We start from the raw sequence: 19,065 nt of genomic DNA, 5'->3' as shown, positions 1-19,065 counted from the left end.
CTACAAAAAAAAAATTTAAATTAGCTGGATGGGGTGGCCCACACCTGTGGTCCCAGCTGCTCCAGAGGCTAAGATAGGAAGATCACTTGCGCCTGGGAGGTCGAGGCTACAGTGAGCCATAATGGTGCCACTGCACTCTAGCCTGGACAACAAAGTGACACCCTGACTCAAAAATAATAGTAATAATAGTTAAGGGCCAGGCGAGGTGGCTCACGCCTGTAATCCCAACACTTTGGGATGCCAAGGCCAGCGGATCGCTTGAGGTCGGGAGTTCGACACCAGCCTGGCCAACACGGTGAAACCTTGTCTCTACTAAAAATACAAAAATTAGCTGGGGGGTAGCGCACGCCTGTAGTCCCAGCTACTCGGGAGGCTGAGGCAGGAAAATGGCTTGAACGCAGGAGGTGGAGGTTGCAGTAAGCCGAGATCGCACCACTGCCCTCCAGCCTGGGCGACACAATGAGACTCCGTCTTTAAAAAATTAAACAAAAAATAAAAATAAAATAAAATTGGAAGGACAGTGCCTCTTCTGAAATGGCTGAGAAACAAAAAGAACTCAGGGAAAGAACATATCCAAGTAGCTGGGGTGGAAGAGGGCAGCCTGGGGAATGTGTCCCAGATGGTATCAGAGAAGCCATTATGGAGCCACTACAATGAGGAATGGTGGTTGACAACCTCCCTGGCAGGCTCTACTAGGAGATAAACCCAATCCATCAATCTCCATAAAAGGCTATTCTTTGTTGGAAAGTGACAGTGGGGAATCAGCCTAAACTTTTTTTTTTTTTTGAGACCGAGTCTTGCTCTGTCACCCAGGCTGGAGTGCAGTGACGCCATCTCGGCTCACTGCAACCTCCGCCTCCCGGGTTCCAACGATTCTCCTGCCTCAGCCTCCCGAGTAGTTGGGATTACAGGCGCCCGCCACCACGCCCGGCTATTTTTTGTATTTTTAGTAGACACGGGGTTTCACCATGTTGGCCAAGCTGGTGTCGAACTCCTGAACTCGTGATCCGCCCGCCTCGGCCTCCCAAAGTGCTGGGATTATAGGCGTGAGCCGCCGCACCCGGCCCGCCTAAGCTTGTTTTTACCGCCAGGAGGTGCCCTTGGACCACAGCTGAATTTTGAATGCTAGACAGTCGGGAAACTCAGTTGCCTAGACTTCCAGCTTGGTGTGTACGAGGAGACCCTGTCCCACCCAGAACTAGGGACCTCGCTGGGCCTCTCCACCAAGTATTCCTCTGGTGTGCTCACCACAGACCCGGACTGTGATGGACACACAATGAGTGAGAGAGAACCAGACCACGGATACTCACGAGCAAACAAAACATGACTAAGCGTAGCCTGGGTAGCAATGCCTCTTAGGTCTGTCCCAGTTCTGCCAGGTTATCTTTCTGCCCCTTGGTTCTCAGTTTCCGTAGCAATAAATAACACCTCTGCAATGACAAACTTTAATGTTTAAAGCGCTACAAAACAATGACTAGTTTTGCTTAAAATGTGGCGCACCTGTATTTTTGAAATGTTGCCCCAAGCTGCCACAGAAGCCGGCCAGCCCGCTACAAAAGCCCCTTTTTAGGGCCCTCGGGGAGATTCCTCTGTCGTTAGCTCCCCGCCCCCCTCAAAGGGCCCAAGAGCAGGACCCATTGTGATGGTGAGTGACTCCCCAAGGCCTCCGCTTTTCTAGGCAGTGGTTGCGTTCAGAGCCCCTCTGACGCAGCAGTGGCGACCCTTTCCAGGGTGGTGACTGGCTGGTTGGGGCTGGGGGTGGGCTGACCTCCGCGGCGCCGCGCCACCACCAACAGGCCCCGCCCCCGTGCTGCGTGGTCATTTGTATGCAGCCTCGGGATTGGTCACTCGGCTCCCGCGAGGGGAAGGGGAGGGAAGCAGCGCGCACTCGCGCGTGCGTGAGCTGGCGCGCGAGAAAGGGCCCGGTCGCGTCGAGGCTCGAGCGGCCGTCGCCATTTTGTAGGGTTCTCTCTGACGTGGGAGCCGCCGTCGCTGCCGCCACCCGGAGGTGCGAGGGGGTCGTGTGTGTGTGATGTGGGGAGCTCGGGGGCGGGTCGGGCCGGGCCTCCGGCAGACTGCACGGCCCGGATTTGGGTTTCTCATTTTGCAGCGAGAGGTCTGGGAAGACAACGGGAGGAGGCGGGGCCGGGTCTCCGGAAGGAGGCGGGGCAGGGGTCGGGTCGAGTCTTTGTTGGGGCGAAGAAGCTGGAGGGTGGGCCGCTGTGGGCGAGGTGGTTGGTCCCCGGTTTGGGGGAAAGGGGACTTTTTTCTTTTTAGAGTATCTTGAAAGGCGCTAGTGCGCGCAGGAGAGGTACACAGATTTCCCTCCAAAACCTTGTTACCAGGCGCACTGCGATTGATGCCCCTTGCCTTTGCTTGGGCTTTTCCCTTTCCTCATTTTAAGACATGAAGCAGCTAATTCTGGTATTTCATTGCGCTCCACTTCACGGAGATGATAGACTGGGCTATTCATGCTGACCCTCGACCTCCTGTTTGCATGTCACGCATAGCTCGCACTTCTCGAGAACAAACCGCCCTTCTTCTATTGAGGAAGAATAATGAATGTCTGTACGAGGGTCTTGAAGGTGCAAGAACTTTGGAGGATTAGACGAAAATGCTGCAGTGCACCGAAATTTCCCACCACACCCCTGACTTTTGAAGTCTTGTGTTTCTCTCCCAGGCTCTTGTCAGGATGGTGAAGCTGTTCATCGGAAACCTTCCCCGGGAGGCCACAGAGCAGGAGATTCGCTCTCTTTTCGAACAGTATGGGAAGGTGCTGGAATGTGACATAATTAAGAATTACGGCTTTGTGCACATAGAAGACAAGACGGCAGCTGAGGATGCCATACGCAACCTGCACCATTACAAGCTTCATGGGGTGAACATCAACGTGGAAGCCAGCAAGAATAAGAGCAAAGCTTCAACCAAGTTACACGTGGGTAACATCAGCCCCACTTGTACCAACCAAGAGCTTCGGGCCAAGTTTGAGGAGTATGGTCCGGTCATCGAATGTGACATCGTGAAAGATTATGCCTTCGTACACATGGAGCGGGCAGAGGATGCAGTGGAGGCCATCAGGGGCCTTGACAACACAGAGTTTCAAGGTGAACTGCTCTGGGCCTGGGTAGTAGCGCCGAGTGGGGTCTAGCTCAAAACAGGCAAGAACACAAGACTATAGAACTTGCTGGGTGGTCTCTTCCATTCTGTTTTAGCTGGAAATAATAGATTATGTTTACCGCTCTTAAGCATAATTTACCCCTGGGGAAGCAAACACTTCCCCTTTTCAGGTTTGCTAAGATGTTGCTCACCGACTGCATAGAATCACAAACTGTGGGTTACTTTACCCTGCGGGATTCTTGCATTGATTCGAGTGCTGTTGGAAGTGTAATCTGCTTGGGGAAACGAGTACCTCATGAGAGAAGGGAGGATAAAGGTCCGTGGCTTACCTGCTTCTTTGGTGATGATCAGGAAGCCTTATATTTGAGGGTTTAAGTGCTTAAGATTTATATTCTTTACTGCTTTGGGTGGATACTGGTGGGAAAGAAGAAAAAAGACATCTAGAGGAAGCCCTATATTATAAATCTGGGTGGCAAGTCTGGATCTGCGGGAGTATCTTTTTGTTGATCAAAGTTGTGCAGTCTCTTCAAGCAGAGTCAAAAAAAACATGCCATGGAGTGTTCTGCTCCACCTGTTTATTTCACCCTCAGAAAAGGAAATTTCTAAATATATCAGACTCAATGGGAATGATGGTCCCGCTTCTGAAGAAATTTCAGTACAAGCATCGTAGAGCATATCATACTATTTATACCGATAATAAAGGTACATATGTTGTCATTAATACCACAAGAGGTTGTCAGAAGACTCTAGAACTGTGCTAATATGGTAACCACATGCGGCTTAGTAAATTGAAATTAACAGATTAAACTTAAAATTCAGTTTTTCAAGTGTATACCAGACACGTTTCAAGCACTCAGTAGTCATGAGGCCTGTGGCTACCGTATTAATAGAGACACAGAACATTTCCATCATCATAGAACATTCTTTTGGATAGCACTGTTCTACAAGTGTTTTGTTAACAGTATCGTCTTGGACCTCATGTTCATAGCCACTTTTGTGGTTCCTAAGTCAACACCTTTTTTGCCCTGAGTGTCATTAAAGGGGTTGTTAAGAAGTACTTTTGGGTCCTCTATTAAAACTAAAAAACAGAATGAGAAAAATAATGGGAGAAGAGGAAAAGTTGACCAGAGAAGGGTAAGAAAGTTTGCATAGTGGAGATGGGTAGAGGAGCACCATCAAGTATCTCTAGCTTCAGCCAGTGATGCCTTGGCCTTTAGCTGCTCTTTAAAGCATAGGGCAAAGGTTGCAGATACTTCCTACCATTAACTAGTGTGTGACCTTGGACAAGTGTTTTAACATTTCTCTGCTTCATTTTCCTCACTAAGATTGTCCCCACTTATGGAGTTAATGATCCCTACTGTACCTCCCTCACAGGATTGTAGTGGGGCTAGAATGAAGAAATCGATGTGAAAGTGTTTTGATAGTAAAAGCTCTTTATGATGACAGGTGATTGCTCTTTGCAACCATGAGTGTTTCTATTCTGGTTAGAAAATTATTGAAAGTGTGATAGCGAAGCTTTCCTTATTGGTTTGCTTTTCTTACATTTGTTTTTCTTTTTCTTATTTTGGAATATTGTTGCATTTTCAGCTTTTAAAAGTATCTTAATTATTTTCATTTGATGGGGGAAATCATCATGATGGACAGTGGAGACTGGGGAAGGAGGGTTTTCTCCTGACAGGTAATGAGCAAAATGTAAAAGAATGTAAAGTTGGGTACAAAATGCAGAGGTATTCTAGTAATGTCATACAGAATGCCCTTACCTTTTAAATATATTTAATACAGGCAGAGTGCGGTGTCTCACACCTGTAATCCCACCACTTTGGGAGGCCAAGGCGGGTGGATCACCTGAGGTCAGGAGTTCGAGACCAGCCTGGCCAACATGGTGAAATCCCATCTCTACTAAAAATACAAGAAAACTAGCAAGGCGTGGTAGTGTGTGCCTGTAATCCCAGCTACTCGGGAGGCTGAGACAGGAGAATTGCTTGAACCTGGGAGGTAGAGGTTGCAGTAAACCGAGATTGTGCCACTGTATTCCAGTCTGGGCAACAGCGAGACTCCTTCTCAAAAAAGAAAAAAAAAACCATATATATATTTAATACAACTGAATAAAAGGAAAAGGACAGGCCGGGTGCTGTGGCTCACGCCTGTAATCCCAGCACTTTGGGAGGCCAAGGCGGGGGGATCACGAGGTCAGAGATTGAGTCCATCCTGCTCAACATGGTGAAACCCCGTCTCTACTAAAAATACAAAAAAAAAATTAGCCGGGCATGGTAGCAGGCGCCTTGTAGTCCCCGCTACTCGGGAAACTGAGGCAGGAGAATAGCGTGAACCCGGGAGGCAGAGCTTGCAGTGAGCCGAGATCGCGCCACTGTACTCCAGCCTGGGGGACAGAGCAAGACTCCGTCTCAAAAAAAAAGAAAAGAAAAGAAAAAGAAAAACTACCTGAAGTTAATAAAAAAAAAAAAAAAAGAAGAAAAGAAAAAAAATCAGTTAATTGGGGGGAGTTGGCTTAGGATGAATATGTGTTTTAATAAGGCAGGTATAATTACTTTAGGATGTGAGTATCTGAATAATGCAGTGGATCCATAAGATTTTTAAAAACATCACTTCCTTAGAAAGTGCAAACACTAAAATGAATTGGAAAAGAAAAATCCTGTATTTGGTTTTCATGTTCTTAACTTGGCTCCTCTGGAGATAGCACTCTCCTCCTAGTTATAGAGACGTTTTTATAACCAGCTCTGGTTATTTTTCTCCCAGATGACAAGAGCAAGCTTAGCACTGGATAGTAAGTTGTAGTTTTACAGAAAATACAGTCTTGGATACCAGTTTGACACGTTTCAATTTAAGTTATTTTCAGTTGTCTACTAATGAAGGTGGCCTCTTAAAAGGGCCACTTGAGCCCGGGTGAGGTGGCTCACTCCTGTAATCCCAGCACTCTGGAAGGCCGAGGCGGGGGTGGATCACCTAAGGTCAGGAGTTCAAGACTAGCCTGGTCAACATGGTGAAACCCTGTCTCTACTAAAAATACAAAAATTAGCTAGGTATGGTGGCACACGCCTGTAATCCCGGCTACTCAGGAGGCTGAGGCAGGAGAATCACTTGAACCCAGAGGCGGAGGTTGCAGTGAGTCAAGACCGTGCCACCGCACTCTAGCCTGGGCAGCAGAGCAAGACTTAGTCTCAAAAATGAACAAACCAACAAAAAAGTGCCACTTGAACATCTTTTGAACCTTTATTTCTATATGTTAATGGCTGCCATTGAGGCTTTTTGCATTGTATGACTTCTAAAAGGAAGTAGCGGAATCTGAGTTTACCTTACTCTTTCAGGATCTGTTTCCTTTTTACAGCCAGCAGTGAACTCAACTTACTTCCTTAGCACACATAGTTTGTATTGGAAGACCTAAAGAAGCTATTCCCAAATAACAATCAGGCAGCTTAATTGGGAAGAATATGTGAGAGTTCAGGTGTCTTTTTTTTTTTTTCCCCTATATGTAAACAAGCATTAAGTCAGAATACTACTCTGTATTAGCTACATCCCCAATCTTTTCTGGATCATGGCACTTGATAGGCGCTCAGAAATTAAGACCCCAAGTTTCCCACTTCTCAGCATTTTAATGCTCTTTTCTGTTACAGCTTTCAAAATAAAACACTTATTGGGCTGGTTTTCTGGAAAATGTTGGCAACAAACTTCAGTAACTTTTGGAAGTCTCAGGAAATCTTAAGCTTTTGGCCTGTCCAAGTGTACTAGAGTAGAAGAATTAATCTTTCATTTTTCTTTGCCCTGGTTCCTTAAGGTATAAATAGACAGGCATAGTCTTTTTCAATTACTATAAGAACTTTAGGGTATTTAAATTTAAAGGCTAGGCTGGATGTGGTGGCTCATGCCTGTAATCCCAGCCCTTTGGGAGGCCGAGACAGGCAGATCACCTGAGGTCAGGAGTTCGAGACCAGCCTGGCCAACATGGTGAAACCTCGTCTCCACTAAAAATAGAAGAAATTAGCCAGGTGTGGTAGCGTGTGCCTGCAGTCCCAGCTACTCGGGGGCTGAGGCAGGAGAATTGCTTGAGCCCAGGAGGCAGAAGTTGAAGTGAGCCGAGATTGCGCCACTGCACTCCAGCCTGGGCGACAGAGCAAGAATCTGTCCCCCCCCCAAAAAAAAATTAATAAAAATAAATTAAAAGGCTAATTATAACCGTTGGAAAGACTGGTTGTTTTGGTTTTTTTGTGGGTTTTTTTTTTTTTTTTTTTTTTTTTTCTGAGACAGTCTTGCTCTATTGCCTAGGCTGGAGTGCAGTGGCACAATCTCAGCTCACTGCAGCCTCCGCCTCCCGGGTTCAAGTGATTCTTGTGCCTCAGCTTCCCAAGTAGCTGGGACTGCAGGCATGTGCCACCATGCCTAGCTAATGTTTTGTATTTTTTTAGTAGAGAGGGGGTTTCGCCATGTTGGCCAGGCTGGTCTCGAACTTCTGGCCTCTGGTGATTGGCTCACCTCAGCCTCCCAAAGTGCTGGGATTACAGATATGAGCTACCACACCCAGCTTGGAGAAACTGTTTGAAAAAATTTTTTTAAACTCGTCACCCCTATTATAGATTTTTTTAGTTCTAGGTTAAAAAATTGGGCCGGGTGCAGTGGTCACGCCTGTAATCCCAGCACTTTGAGGGGGCCGAGGCGGGTGGATCACGATGTCAGGAGTTCAAGACCAGCCTGGCCAAGATGGTGAAACCCCATCTCTGCTAAAAATACAAAAATTGCTTTAAAACCACACCAATGGTGGCAGGTGCCTGTAATCTCAGCTACTCGGGAGGCTGAGGCAGGGAATTGCTTGAACCTGCGAGGTGGAGGTTGCAGTGAGCCGAGATTTCGCCACTGCACTCCAGCCTGGGCGACAGAGCAAAACTACGTCTCAAAAATCAAACAAACGCAACAAAAAAATTGATACCTGCATCCTTTTCACAACTACACAGAGGTAGATTTTGCCACAGATAAACTTGATTTCCCACCCTCTAAATAAAAGCAGGAATGAAGATTGGATTTAGTTAAAAAACATCAAGGTAAAATTGCTGGGTTTTGTTTCTCCAAAAAATGGACCCAGAATCTATAAAAGTAAAGTGCAAATTTAATTGAATTTTTTTGTTAAAAATGTTACTTTTAGGTCTCTGGATTGGCTCCTTTTTAGACTGTCATGGTCACTCTGACTTCACAATTGGAGTATAGTTTGTGTCTGTCACATAGCTTAATGTCACCATGTATATTTGAAAGCCAAGTCATTTATAATCTTTTAGTCTAAATTATAGGGAACTATGCATTTGAGATATAAATTGTGGCAGAAATCTGTGTTTCTGTTCAAAGCACAGTTAGCATTGTGGCCCCTAACATCTAACAATTAGGAGCATTTAAATCTCTGAAAACAATGGGATGGCAAAATGCTTTTAGAGATTTAGTGCCATTTTGGGTATCTGCTGACTCTATTGGTGATAGTGGATGCTGCCTGTCTCCTAGCAGTTGGAGGTATAAAGCCTGAGCACTTTTGTTTCTGCTAGAAACCGGAGTGATAGGACTCTTTGACATTGGGCAGAAGGAATTTGACTAAAGTGATATTGCCGCACTAACCTGCTCCCCTCTCAGGGTCAGTGCATGGCACTGTTCTGGCTGCCGTCCTCAATAGGGCTATTTCCAACAGGATGGTGGAGCACAAGGCTTCCTCTCGCATAGCTGCATCCAGAAGAAAGTCTGTTAAAGAGAGAGCAACTTGCTGATTGCAGAGGGGGGATTTGTTCTCAGCAGTCCTTAAGAGTAATGAGAAGCCCTGTTCTTTTTATCTGTACTGACTGCGTTTTCCTTTTTTTTTTTTTTTTTTTTTTGAGATGGAGTCTCACACTGTTGCCCAGGCAGGAGTGCAGTGGTATGATCTCCACTCACTGCAACCTCCACCTCCCAGGTTCAAGCGATTCTTCTGCCTCAGCCTCCCGTGCATTTTCTTTTGGCTACAATTTGGAAAGCACTGACTTGATCTCCAGGAGAGTCTTGTGCAACCTGGGACTAAATAATGCCAGGAATACTCCTTTTCTTTAACTGCTTTTAAAGACTTCAGATGCTTTCATCAGTAAGGGTCCATGGGTTTGGTGGTTCACAATCCCTGGGCAAAGATTGTTTTCTTCTCTTAGCTGTTCCTCAGTGCTGGTCATTTCCTGGAAGCCAAAATGGATGTGGCCCATTTGTGTGGGTTCCTAGAGGTCTCTAGGCAAATGCTGCATTTTTCTAACTAGTAGTTAATCCCTATAAACAATTGTAAGTTACATGGCAGGATGAAATGCCAGTCATTTCATTACATGTCAAGACACTGTCCCTAAGAAAGCAGTACTGTTTCAAGATCTAATTCTTCTTGTTGAGAGACCTTGGTCAGGTAGCTTTCCACAGTAGCCTTGGGGGGGTCGGGGGGGGGGGGAGGTGGTGGGCTGAACTGAAATCTGAAAGGTCTTGTAACTCCCAGAGATACTAGAGATGAAGCAGATGACAAGCCAGGTATGGTTTGTGTACCCATCATTGGAGCCTTCTGGTGACATGTGCAAAAATAGCTAGAGGAAACAAGATGGACGGACGATTGATGTGGTTTTTAAGCAGTAGTAAATACTCAGGCCTTAATCCTTAGTCAATCAGTGAGAGATGGGCAAGATGCCATCCAAATCTGGCTTAACTGAGGTTTTGTTGGTTGATTTTGGAAGTATTGGCAGAATTTGAATCATTACAAGTAATAACAATCTTAGCAGTGAGAAGTGGAAACTTTTCCAATTGTTGTGTATAAGGGGAAAAAGGAAAGTTGTGGAGACAGAAGCAGGAGGGAGTCTGGTCTATTCCTGGCCTAAGTAGAAAGTATTGACTGGTCTCTGAGGAATCAAATTTTCTAGCTCTCATCTGTATTAAACTTCAACTACTGGCAGGGCGCAATGGCGCACGCCTGTAATCCCAACACTTTGGGAGGCCAAGGCGGGCGGATCACCCAAGGTCGGGAGTTTGAGACCAGCCTGACCAACATGGAGAAACCCTGTCTCTACTAAAAATACAAAATTAGCCAGGCATGGCAGCGCATGCCTGTAATCCCAGCTACTCGGGAAGCTGAGGCAGGAGAATTGCTTGAATCCGGGAGGTGGAGGTTGCGGTGAGCTGAGATTGTGCCACTGCACTCCAGCCTGGGCAACAGGAGGGAAACTCCGTCTCAAAAAAAAAAAAAAAAAAAAAAACTTCAACTACTTTTTAAAGGAGGTTGCTGAAATAGGGTCACAGGTGTGTGCGTCTATGTGTCTTATGACAACTAATTTACTTTTCATTTGGGGAGGAGAGGAAAAAGAATGTCAAGTGAGTTAAAATAAATCTTCTTACATCTGTTCCCTCAAGGCAAAAGAATGCATGTGCAGTTGTCCACAAGCCGGCTTCGGACTGCCCCTGGTATGGGAGACCAGAGTGGCTGCTATCGGTGTGGGAAAGAAGGGCACTGGTCCAAAGAGTGCCCAGTAGATCGTACGGGTCGTGTGGCAGACTTTACTGAGCAGTATAATGAACAATATGGAGCAGTTCGAACACCTTACACCATGGGCTACGGGGAATCCATGTATTACAACGATGCATATGGAGCACTCGATTACTATAAGCGATACCGGGTCCGCTCTTATGAGGCAGTAGCAGCGGCGGCAGCGGCTTCTGCATACAACTACGCAGAGCAGACCATGTCCCATCTGCCTCAAGTCCAAAGCACAACTGTGACCAGCCACCTCAACTCTACTTCTGTTGATCCCTATGACAGACACCTATTGCCAAACTCTGGCGCTGCTGCCACTTCAGCTGCTATGGCTGCTGCTGCAGCCACCACTTCCTCCTACTATGGAAGGGACAGGAGCCCACTGCGTCGTGCTGCAGCCATGCTCCCCACAGTTGGAGAGGGCTACGGTTATGGGCCAGAGAGTGAGTTATCTCAGGCTTCCGCCGCTACACGGAATTCTCTGTATGACATGGCCCGGTATGAACGGGAGCAGTATGTGGACCGAGCCCGGTACTCAGCCTTTTAAAAACTGGAGGTGAGAGATGGGTGGGAATGGTTAAAAGATTCCATTTAGTTCCCTTGAAAGAGACCCATGCTTCATAAAAGTGGCTAGAGCCACCTGTTTGCTCTCCGGACAGTATCCAAAAGGTGCAAATTACATGTTAGTCTTCAATATTTCTCTAGCTTAGGCCACAAGTTCCATTTGGCCTGTCAAGGTGTTAGTGTATGACTCCAACCAACTTGTTCCTTCTGAGAGAACAACAAATTCAATTTGTTAGTGAGAACATTCTTTAATCAGTTGTAAGCATATTTGGGTTACAGAAAAACATTTGAGAGATCTAACATTTGTTATGTGCCCTCTGTATATCATCTACACGATAAGACTGAAATATTTTATTCTTTTACAGAGAAGGGAACTAAAGCTCAGAGAGGTTAAGTACTTTGCCCAAAGTCATTTGATAAATGAAAGGTAGAATCAGAATTCAAATTTGGACCTGTCTGATACCAAAACCCATACTCGCTCTACTACAGAAGTACTGTAGTGGTAAGCTGAAGGGTACAGGTTCAGGGGTTAGTAATGAATATCACAGTGAGAATTTTAACTATTACTTTAGGCTTATAGTTTGCTAATAAAATTGCTACCTGAAGGCAGAGGCAGTGGCTCACTCCTGTAATCCTAACACTGGGAGGCTGAGGCGGGAGGATCACTTGAGCCCAGGAGTTCAAGACCAGCCTAGGCAACATAGCAAGACCCTGTCTCTACAAAGAAAATTAAATTAGCAGGGTGTGATGGGGAGCACCTGTGATCCCAGCTACTCAGAATGCTGAGGTTGGAAGGATCGCTTGAGCCCAGGAGTTAAAAGAGGCTGCAGTGAGCTATGATCACACCACTGTATTCCAGCCTGGGCAACAGAGTGAGACTGTCTCTCCTTTACTTAAAAAAAAAAAACCTACTTCTTGGGTCATTGTCCTTTGTCAAAGGAAACTCTTCTAATATCATATCTACATGCCAGAGGAAGTCCTATAAATTTTAAATGTTTACTTCCAAGACATTTACTTGAAAGTTGAATGTTTTGATGTTCTGTCCCATGGGGTCCTTATTGTAATCTAGACCATCTTGTTCTAGATGGGCACTTAAGCCCTGTTTCTTCATAGCCTGTTATGCTGTCATTTGGACCTGGATGCTTCCTGTTTCTCCCAGCAATTTTTGTTTTGTGTTTTTTGTTGTTGAAGAGAGGAACATTTAAGGAGTTAGATAAACTGGTAATTTTCAGATGTGTAGAAAATTGCATAGGTGGTGAAAGCCAATGCCATAGGCTCTGAAATTTTACTATTTCCTACATCAGGAAATGTGTACCAAAAGTGCTAAAATGCCAAGAATAATTTTGAGTATCTAAAGATAGATAAATCTTTTCATCTGAGTGGAAATGGCATTATGACTTTATATTCTCATGGTTTTCCTTGTACCTTGAAATTGAGCATCACTTGAATTGGAGCCCCAGAAGCAAGGTTAAAGTGAGTTACTACTGAGTTTCTGGTGTTCCTAACTTATCCATTTGGTATATATGTAGAAGATAACAAAGCAGCTGTGTACAGTGGCTCGTGCCTGTAGTCCCAACTATTCAGGAAGCTGAGGCTGGAGGATCCCTTGAGCCCAGGAGTGAGAGACTGCAGTTAGCCACTGCACTCCAGCCTGGGCAAGAGTGGCTCCTCTCTCTCTCAAAAAAAAAAAAAAAAAAAAATTAAAAAGCAAAACCACAGCAATTTGCTCTTTTATGTGAATTGAGAAGCAAATGTTATGAACCTGTAATAAGTTGTACCCTATATGCATGTCAGCAAGACTTCAGATCTCTTGAGACCACCATGCAGCTAGTCTGTGTTTATGTGTGAAGCAAATGATCTTAAAATTTATAGTTTGCCATTAATTTTTACTTTTAATGCAGCTGGATCTAGCATGGGGTGGGACATGCTTCCGAAGTAAGCTGGTATAAATCTATCAGATAACCTGTCTCTTATGTTTCAAAGTTAAATATTAAATTCATATATTGTGGTCTTCAAAAGGTATTGCTAGGACATTTTAAAATGAATTTTGACTGCAAGCAGTGGTTGTTCAACTAACCTCTTTTTAGCGATGACTTTTAAAGAAACTTACCTTCCAGGTGTGAACCTCAAATGGACTGAATAACCCTGAGTTGGTTGCAGTCCCAGGAGCCTGATGTTAATGAGGCTGCCAGGATGAAATACTCCAGAACTGTTGGGGATCCAAATTCGGGTCTCACCCTAGCAGAACTGATCCAAGAACGTCACAACTTTTGAAGTCGATTGGCACAGATCAAGACCAAGATTTGGCCCTTTGTCTGTAATAAGTAGAGGAACTTGGTGTGAGTTAAGTTTTTTTTTCCCCCAGCCATTGGTGTCTGGAGTTCCCATCATCAATAGAAGGATTAGAGAATTCTAGGAATGATTTCTTTTGATTTGGCAAGGGAGATTTGGTCAATTAGGGGAACTACTGGAACTGTGGCTCTCTGTGACAGTGTGACATGTAGGTGTGTTGGAATTGGGTGAATGACTGGCTACTCCTTGATATCCTACCCCTTGTGACCATCATTTCTGAAAGCTTGTTTACTGTGAAAGATTAAAACAAAACACATTTAGAATAGTGCAATTCGCCATATATGACATCTCAGCATCTTCTGCTTTTCCTGGACTCCAAAATTAAATTGCAGTTCTTGAAAATGTATGTATGCCCTTTGTTACAGCAACAGTAGCCTTCTGTCACAGGGGTTATCTTGCCTAAAAGATGGATAAGAAAGATGTATTTATCACCAACACATTCTTCAGCTAGATTGCATCTTGTCCTATATATATAGCCATAAGTGGATTCCTATATATAGCTATTGATAGACTGCTAGGTAATTACATGGGACATGAGTTAGATCCAGTCTGACTTGGTTTTGTTTTGTTCTTTTCCCCCCCCCTGGAATACAGGACGGGACCCAGGGCGCTTGTACTCGGAGCCAGGCTGCTCTCCAGGCATTGTGTAAGCCTCTTGTGTTGTGCTCTCTTTCAGGTAGGATAATTGCGGACTGAACCCTCGGGCTGCGGTCATATATGAGAACTTGCTCCGCGCGGTCCCCTTTGCCGGGATGTTTCCATTGCTTCATGTTTCAGTAAACAAAAGGAGTTTGTGACCAACTATGTTTTCTTTCTTAATTCTTCTAAGTTGACTTTTCTTTCCTCCTGAAACTAGTCTCTGTAGCCTTTCACTCTGTTCCTTATATTCTCAGCCTCTGAGCAGCCCTAGGTAAGGATTATGCTGGCATCCCCTTTTTCCTGTGCAGTGGAACCCCTCTTATCTTGCTTTCCCTAGGAGTTGAATCCTTCTCCCTGCCTACCTGCAGCATCTCCTTTCCCTTTAAAATGACCATGTAGTGGCAAGCAGCCTTTTACTCTTCTGTTAGCTCTGGACTCTTAACACTGAAGTTACTCTTCTGAAATTGCTAGGACCATTGGGGGTTTTGTTGTTTTGTTTGTTTGTTTGTTTGTTTATGTCCGACCTGTGATCGTGGTACAGCATTAGCTGAAATTTACCCTTGTTTTACTCCACTCCTTCATTTAAAAAAAATTTTTTTTGACAAATAAATGTTTCTAACACTTAAATATCTTTTTATGTTTGTCTTTTTATTCTCTCCTAGTTCTTAAGCTACAAAGTTCAAACTAATAGATGTCAGAAATTTAGATATAGAAGGAAGGATTTAAGCCCAGGCATGGTGGCTTACACCTGTAATCTTAGCACTTTGGGAGGTTGAGGTGGGCAGGTCACTTAAGCCCACTGAAGTTCAAGACCAGCCTGAGCAACATGTTGAAACCCTGTCTCTACCAAAAATAAAAAATCAGTTGGCCAGCTGGGCGTGATGGCTCACGCCTGTAATCCCAGCACTTTGGGAGGCCAAGGTGGGTAGATCACCTGAGGTCAGGTAGACCAGCCTGACCAATATCGTGAAACCCCATCATCTCTACTAAAATACAAAAATTAGCTGGGCGTGGTGGCAGGCGCCTGTAATCCCAGCTACTCAGGAGGCTGAGGCAGGAGAATCACTTGAACCCAGGAGGCAGAGGTTGCAGTTAGCCAAGATTGCACCATTGCACTCCAGCCTGGACAACAAGAGCGAAACTCCATCTCAAAAGAAACAAAAACAACAAAATTAGTTGGCCAGGCGCGATAGCTCACGCCTGTAATCTCAGCACTTTGGGAGACCGAGGCAGGCAGATCACCTGAGGTCAGGAGTTTGAGACTAGCCTGGCCAACATGGCGAAACCCTGTCCCTACTAAAAATACAAAAATTAGCCAGGCGTGGTGGCGAGTGCCTGTAGTCCCAGCTACTTGGGAGGCTGAGGCAGGAGAATTGCTTGATCCCAGGAGGCAGAGGTTGCAGGGAGCCGAGATGGCACCACTGTACTCCCATCTCAAAAAAAAAAAAAAACAGCTGGGCATGGTGGTGCATGCCTGTAATCTCAGCTACTCAAGAGGCTGAAGTGGGAGACTCTTGAGCCCAGGAGGTTGAGGCTGCAGTGAGCTGTGATCATGCCACTGCACTCCATTCTGGGCAACAGGAGGCCCTGTCTCCAAAACAACAAAAAAGGATTTAGGTTAGTGCTGTGGCTTCAGTAATAGGTGGTGGGAAGTTAGCCAGATTCTTGAGACACTGCTAAATTTGCTACAGCTGGTGGTGAGGCTACTTTTCTCTAACCAGAGCTGCTCTTAAACCAGTTTAAAGGCTAACAGACTCAGATTAGTAGTGCTAGGAGTAAGCCCTGCATCAGAAAAAGGCTGAGCCAGATTCTCTCCAAGGACCTATCATATTAACTAAATTTGACTTCATAGTTTTCTGGCTCATATTTACAAAACAAAAAGAAAACATATATATATATACACACACACACACACACACACACACACACACACACACACACACACACATACACACACACATTTTTGCCTAGTTACCACCCCTCTCCAGTGTTTCTCCTTTTTTAATTTTTAAAAAACAATTAGGCCAGGCACGGTGGCTCATGCCTGTAATCCCAGCACTTTGGGAGGCCAAGGCACACGAATCACGAGGTCAGGAGATCAAGACTAAAATACAAAAAATTAGCTGGATGTGGTGGCGGGCGCCTGTAGTCCCAGCTACTCGGGAGGCTGAGGCAGGAGAATGGCGTGAACCAAGGAGGCAGAGGTTGCACTGAGCCGAGATCACGCCACTGCACTCCAGCCTGGGTGACAGAGCGAGACTCCATCTCAAAAAAATAAAAAATTAAATTCACTTATGAGCTATTAAAAGAGGTCTGTCTTCCCAAGGTGCTAATATTCTGCTAGGATTAGGCTTTGGCTAAAATATTCATACATAGTACTTTCAGCAGAAAAGCAAATCACATATTAATGATTAGCAGTGACATTTTGCAGTAAAGTATGTCTTCTAGATTATGGACATCTTATTTATCTTTGTTTAGATCCCCATAGAACACATTTAATGATGGACTCAACCCTACTTAAGCTTTATTGTACTTTATATGGAAATGTTGATGTGTAAATTCTGACTACATGTGAAATTTTACCTACAATAATAAAGCATTTACCTCACATATTTTATACTTAATCTTGACAGGTGAAGCAAAAATTTTCCCTTATTTCTTAGGGGAATGGTCTGACAAATCTACAGAAGTTAACCTGTCCATCCCTGCACACATTCCAACCAGTGGTGATGTACATAAGGCTCATGTTAGCGTCAGTATTCCCCAAGGAAGCAAGACTGTCTCTGTTTTACAAAAGGGAAAATAAGGCAAAGATGCTGGGATTTTCTTATGATCTGCAAGGCACTATGCAGAGCCAAGAAAAAAAATTTGCAGGTTTTGCTGGCCTCAGCAAAATCTCTGGTGGTTCTGTGCTAGGTTTCAACCAATTTAACATAGGAAGTTTAACATATGCCGGGTGCGTGACTCACGCCTGTAATCCTAGCATTTTGGGAGGCTGAGGCAGGTGGATTGCCTGAGCTCAAGAATTTGAGACCAGCCTGGGCAACATGGCGAAACCCCATCTCTACTAAAAATACAAAAAATTAGCCGGGCATGGTGGTGTGCACCTGTAATCCCAGCTACTAGGGAGGCTGAGGCACAAGAATCGCTTGAACCCAGGAGGCAGAGGTTACAGTGAGCCAAGATCACGCCAATGCACTCCAGCCTGGGCAACAGAGTGAGATTCTGTCTCAAAAAAAAAAAATAAAAGTATCTTGATTTCTATGTCATTGGCACAAGAAAAAAAATTTTCTGCAAAAGAGTTCTATATCATCACTGCCCAATAACACTCCTGGCAGTGATGGAAGTGTTCCATATCTGTGCTGTCCAATTTGTGGCTACTGTGGTTACTGAGTACCTGAAATGTGGTTTATTCCACTGAGAAACTGAGTTTTTTATTTAATTATAATTAGCTACATGTAGCTAGTGGCTACTCTATTGGACAGCAGTTTAGATAGTAAAATAAGCTGCTCATAGGTGGAGAAAAAGCCCTGCAGAATTGCATAATTTTTATTTTAGAAAACCTTTCACACCAAAAGAGTACTGTTGAGTAGGACAAATGTATTTTTTTGTTTTGAGATGGAGTCTCGCTCTGTCACTGAGGCTGGAGTGCACTGGCATGACCTCGGCTCACTGCAACTTCTGCCTCCCAGGTTCAAGCAATTCTCCTGTCTCAACCTCCCCAGTAGCTGGGATCACAGTCGCGCGCCACCACGCCTGGTGAATTTTCGTATTTTTAGTGGAGATGGGGTTTCACCATATTGGTCAGGCTGGTCTTGAACACCTGACCTCAGGTGATCCACCCACCTCGGCCTCCCAAAGTGCTGGGATTACAGGCGTGAGCCACCACACCTGGCCAATGTTTTTATTCCTAAACCTTACTTCTTATATGATAAATTGCATATTGTGAATACAAAATTCCTTTAGTTCACCAAGTTTCTCACTATAGACCATTTCAGAGTCCCATGAGGCCTCTCAACGTTAAAAGCTCCTGAATTCATTTATCAACTGTTTGAATTCCTACTATGAGCTAGGATGTGGGAACATGGTGATGAATGAGGCATATGTGGTTTCTGTAGCCTCAGATCTACCCCCTTCCTCAGGTTTCCAGATATATAGTGAAGCTGGCATGGCACAGAAAGACACTAGGCCCTCAGGGCACTCAAGGTGCTGTTAGAAACTTGTCCTAAGGGCAGAAAAAGGTTGGCTGCCTGCAAGATGGACCAGAAAAGGGAAGCAACTTGCCCCAGATTGGTTTCATAGCTTGTCAGGATTTTGCTTACAAACCTGGTCCTCAGGAAGTCACCTGGCCTAGGAGATTTGGGAAAAGGAAGGAGGGGAGAAATAAATATTCCTGGGAAGAGCTGTCAGTTTGTTGGAAGATCAATCTCAGCTTTCTTCAGACCAGAGCTAGGCTCTGCCGCTGAGGAGAAATGAAATGCAAGAAATGATAGAATCAGCTCCAGGAACTTGCAGGGGAAGAATGAAAAATCTGATGAGATGAATTCAATCTGAAGTGCCTTAGGTTTGCAGGGCCTTTGAGAATCCAGGCCAAATTCAAACCGTGTATCTGTCACCCCTGCAAATCCACAAGAACCCAATGAGGTAGCATCACTGGCTCTCCCAGCAATTAAGGCTACTGAGATTTAGAAAGTTTAGGCCGGGCACGGCCGAGCGCAGTGACTCACGCCTGTAATCCCAGCACTTTGGGAGGCCGAGGCGGGTGGATCACGAGGTCAGGAGATCGAGACCATCCTGGCTAACATGGTGAAACCCCGCCTCTACTAAAAATACAAAAAAAATTAGCCAGGTATGGTGGCACATGCCTGTAGTCCCAGCTA

At 45.0% G+C, this 19,065-nt stretch overlaps 2 protein-coding genes across 9 annotated transcripts in view; one reads left to right on the top strand and one right to left on the bottom strand.

The window, feature by feature from the left end:
* Window positions 1-1,689: 1,689 nt before the first annotated feature.
* RBM4B (RNA binding motif protein 4B) lies at window positions 1,690-14,812 on the top strand. Of its 5 annotated transcripts, XR_608901.5 has the most exons (5): window positions 1,694-2,008; window positions 2,681-3,104; window positions 10,510-11,186; window positions 13,312-13,533; window positions 14,141-14,812. XR_608901.5 is itself a non-coding variant. In XM_034933094.4 (4 exons), the coding sequence occupies exons 2-3, from the start codon at window positions 2,693-2,695 to the stop codon at window positions 11,175-11,177; spliced, it is 1,080 nt and encodes a 359-aa protein (XP_034788985.1). In that variant the 5' UTR covers window positions 1,694-2,008; window positions 2,681-2,692; the 3' UTR covers window positions 11,178-11,186; window positions 13,312-14,812. The 5 variants fall into 5 exon arrangements, 4 of the variants coding, with proteins under 4 accessions (XP_063464667.1, XP_034788985.1, XP_003828747.1 ...); XM_034933094.4 differs by having other exon boundaries at window positions 13,312-14,812; XM_003828699.8 differs by lacking the exon at window positions 13,312-13,533 and having other exon boundaries at window positions 14,223-14,358.
* The window catches only part of RBM4 (RNA binding motif protein 4), a 29,823-nt gene continuing 22,180 nt past the window's right edge, over window positions 11,423-19,065 (bottom strand). For 2 of the 4 annotated variants that reach the window (XM_057299180.2, XM_055094557.2), the window contains exon 3: window positions 11,423-13,945. In XM_057299180.2, the coding sequence (XP_057155163.1) occupies window positions 13,836-13,945 (110 nt within the window). In that variant the 3' untranslated portion in view covers window positions 11,423-13,835. The remainder of the gene's footprint in view (window positions 13,946-19,065) is intronic. The other 2 variants (XR_008620212.2, XR_008620213.2) reach the window with 2 other exon arrangements.

The sequence above is a fragment of the Pan paniscus genome, chromosome 9 (assembly GCF_029289425.2).
Source record: "Pan paniscus chromosome 9, NHGRI_mPanPan1-v2.0_pri, whole genome shotgun sequence".
NCBI classification, from domain to species: Eukaryota; Metazoa; Chordata; class Mammalia; order Primates; family Hominidae; genus Pan; species Pan paniscus.
This window is presented reverse-complemented; position numbering and strand designations above follow the sequence as displayed.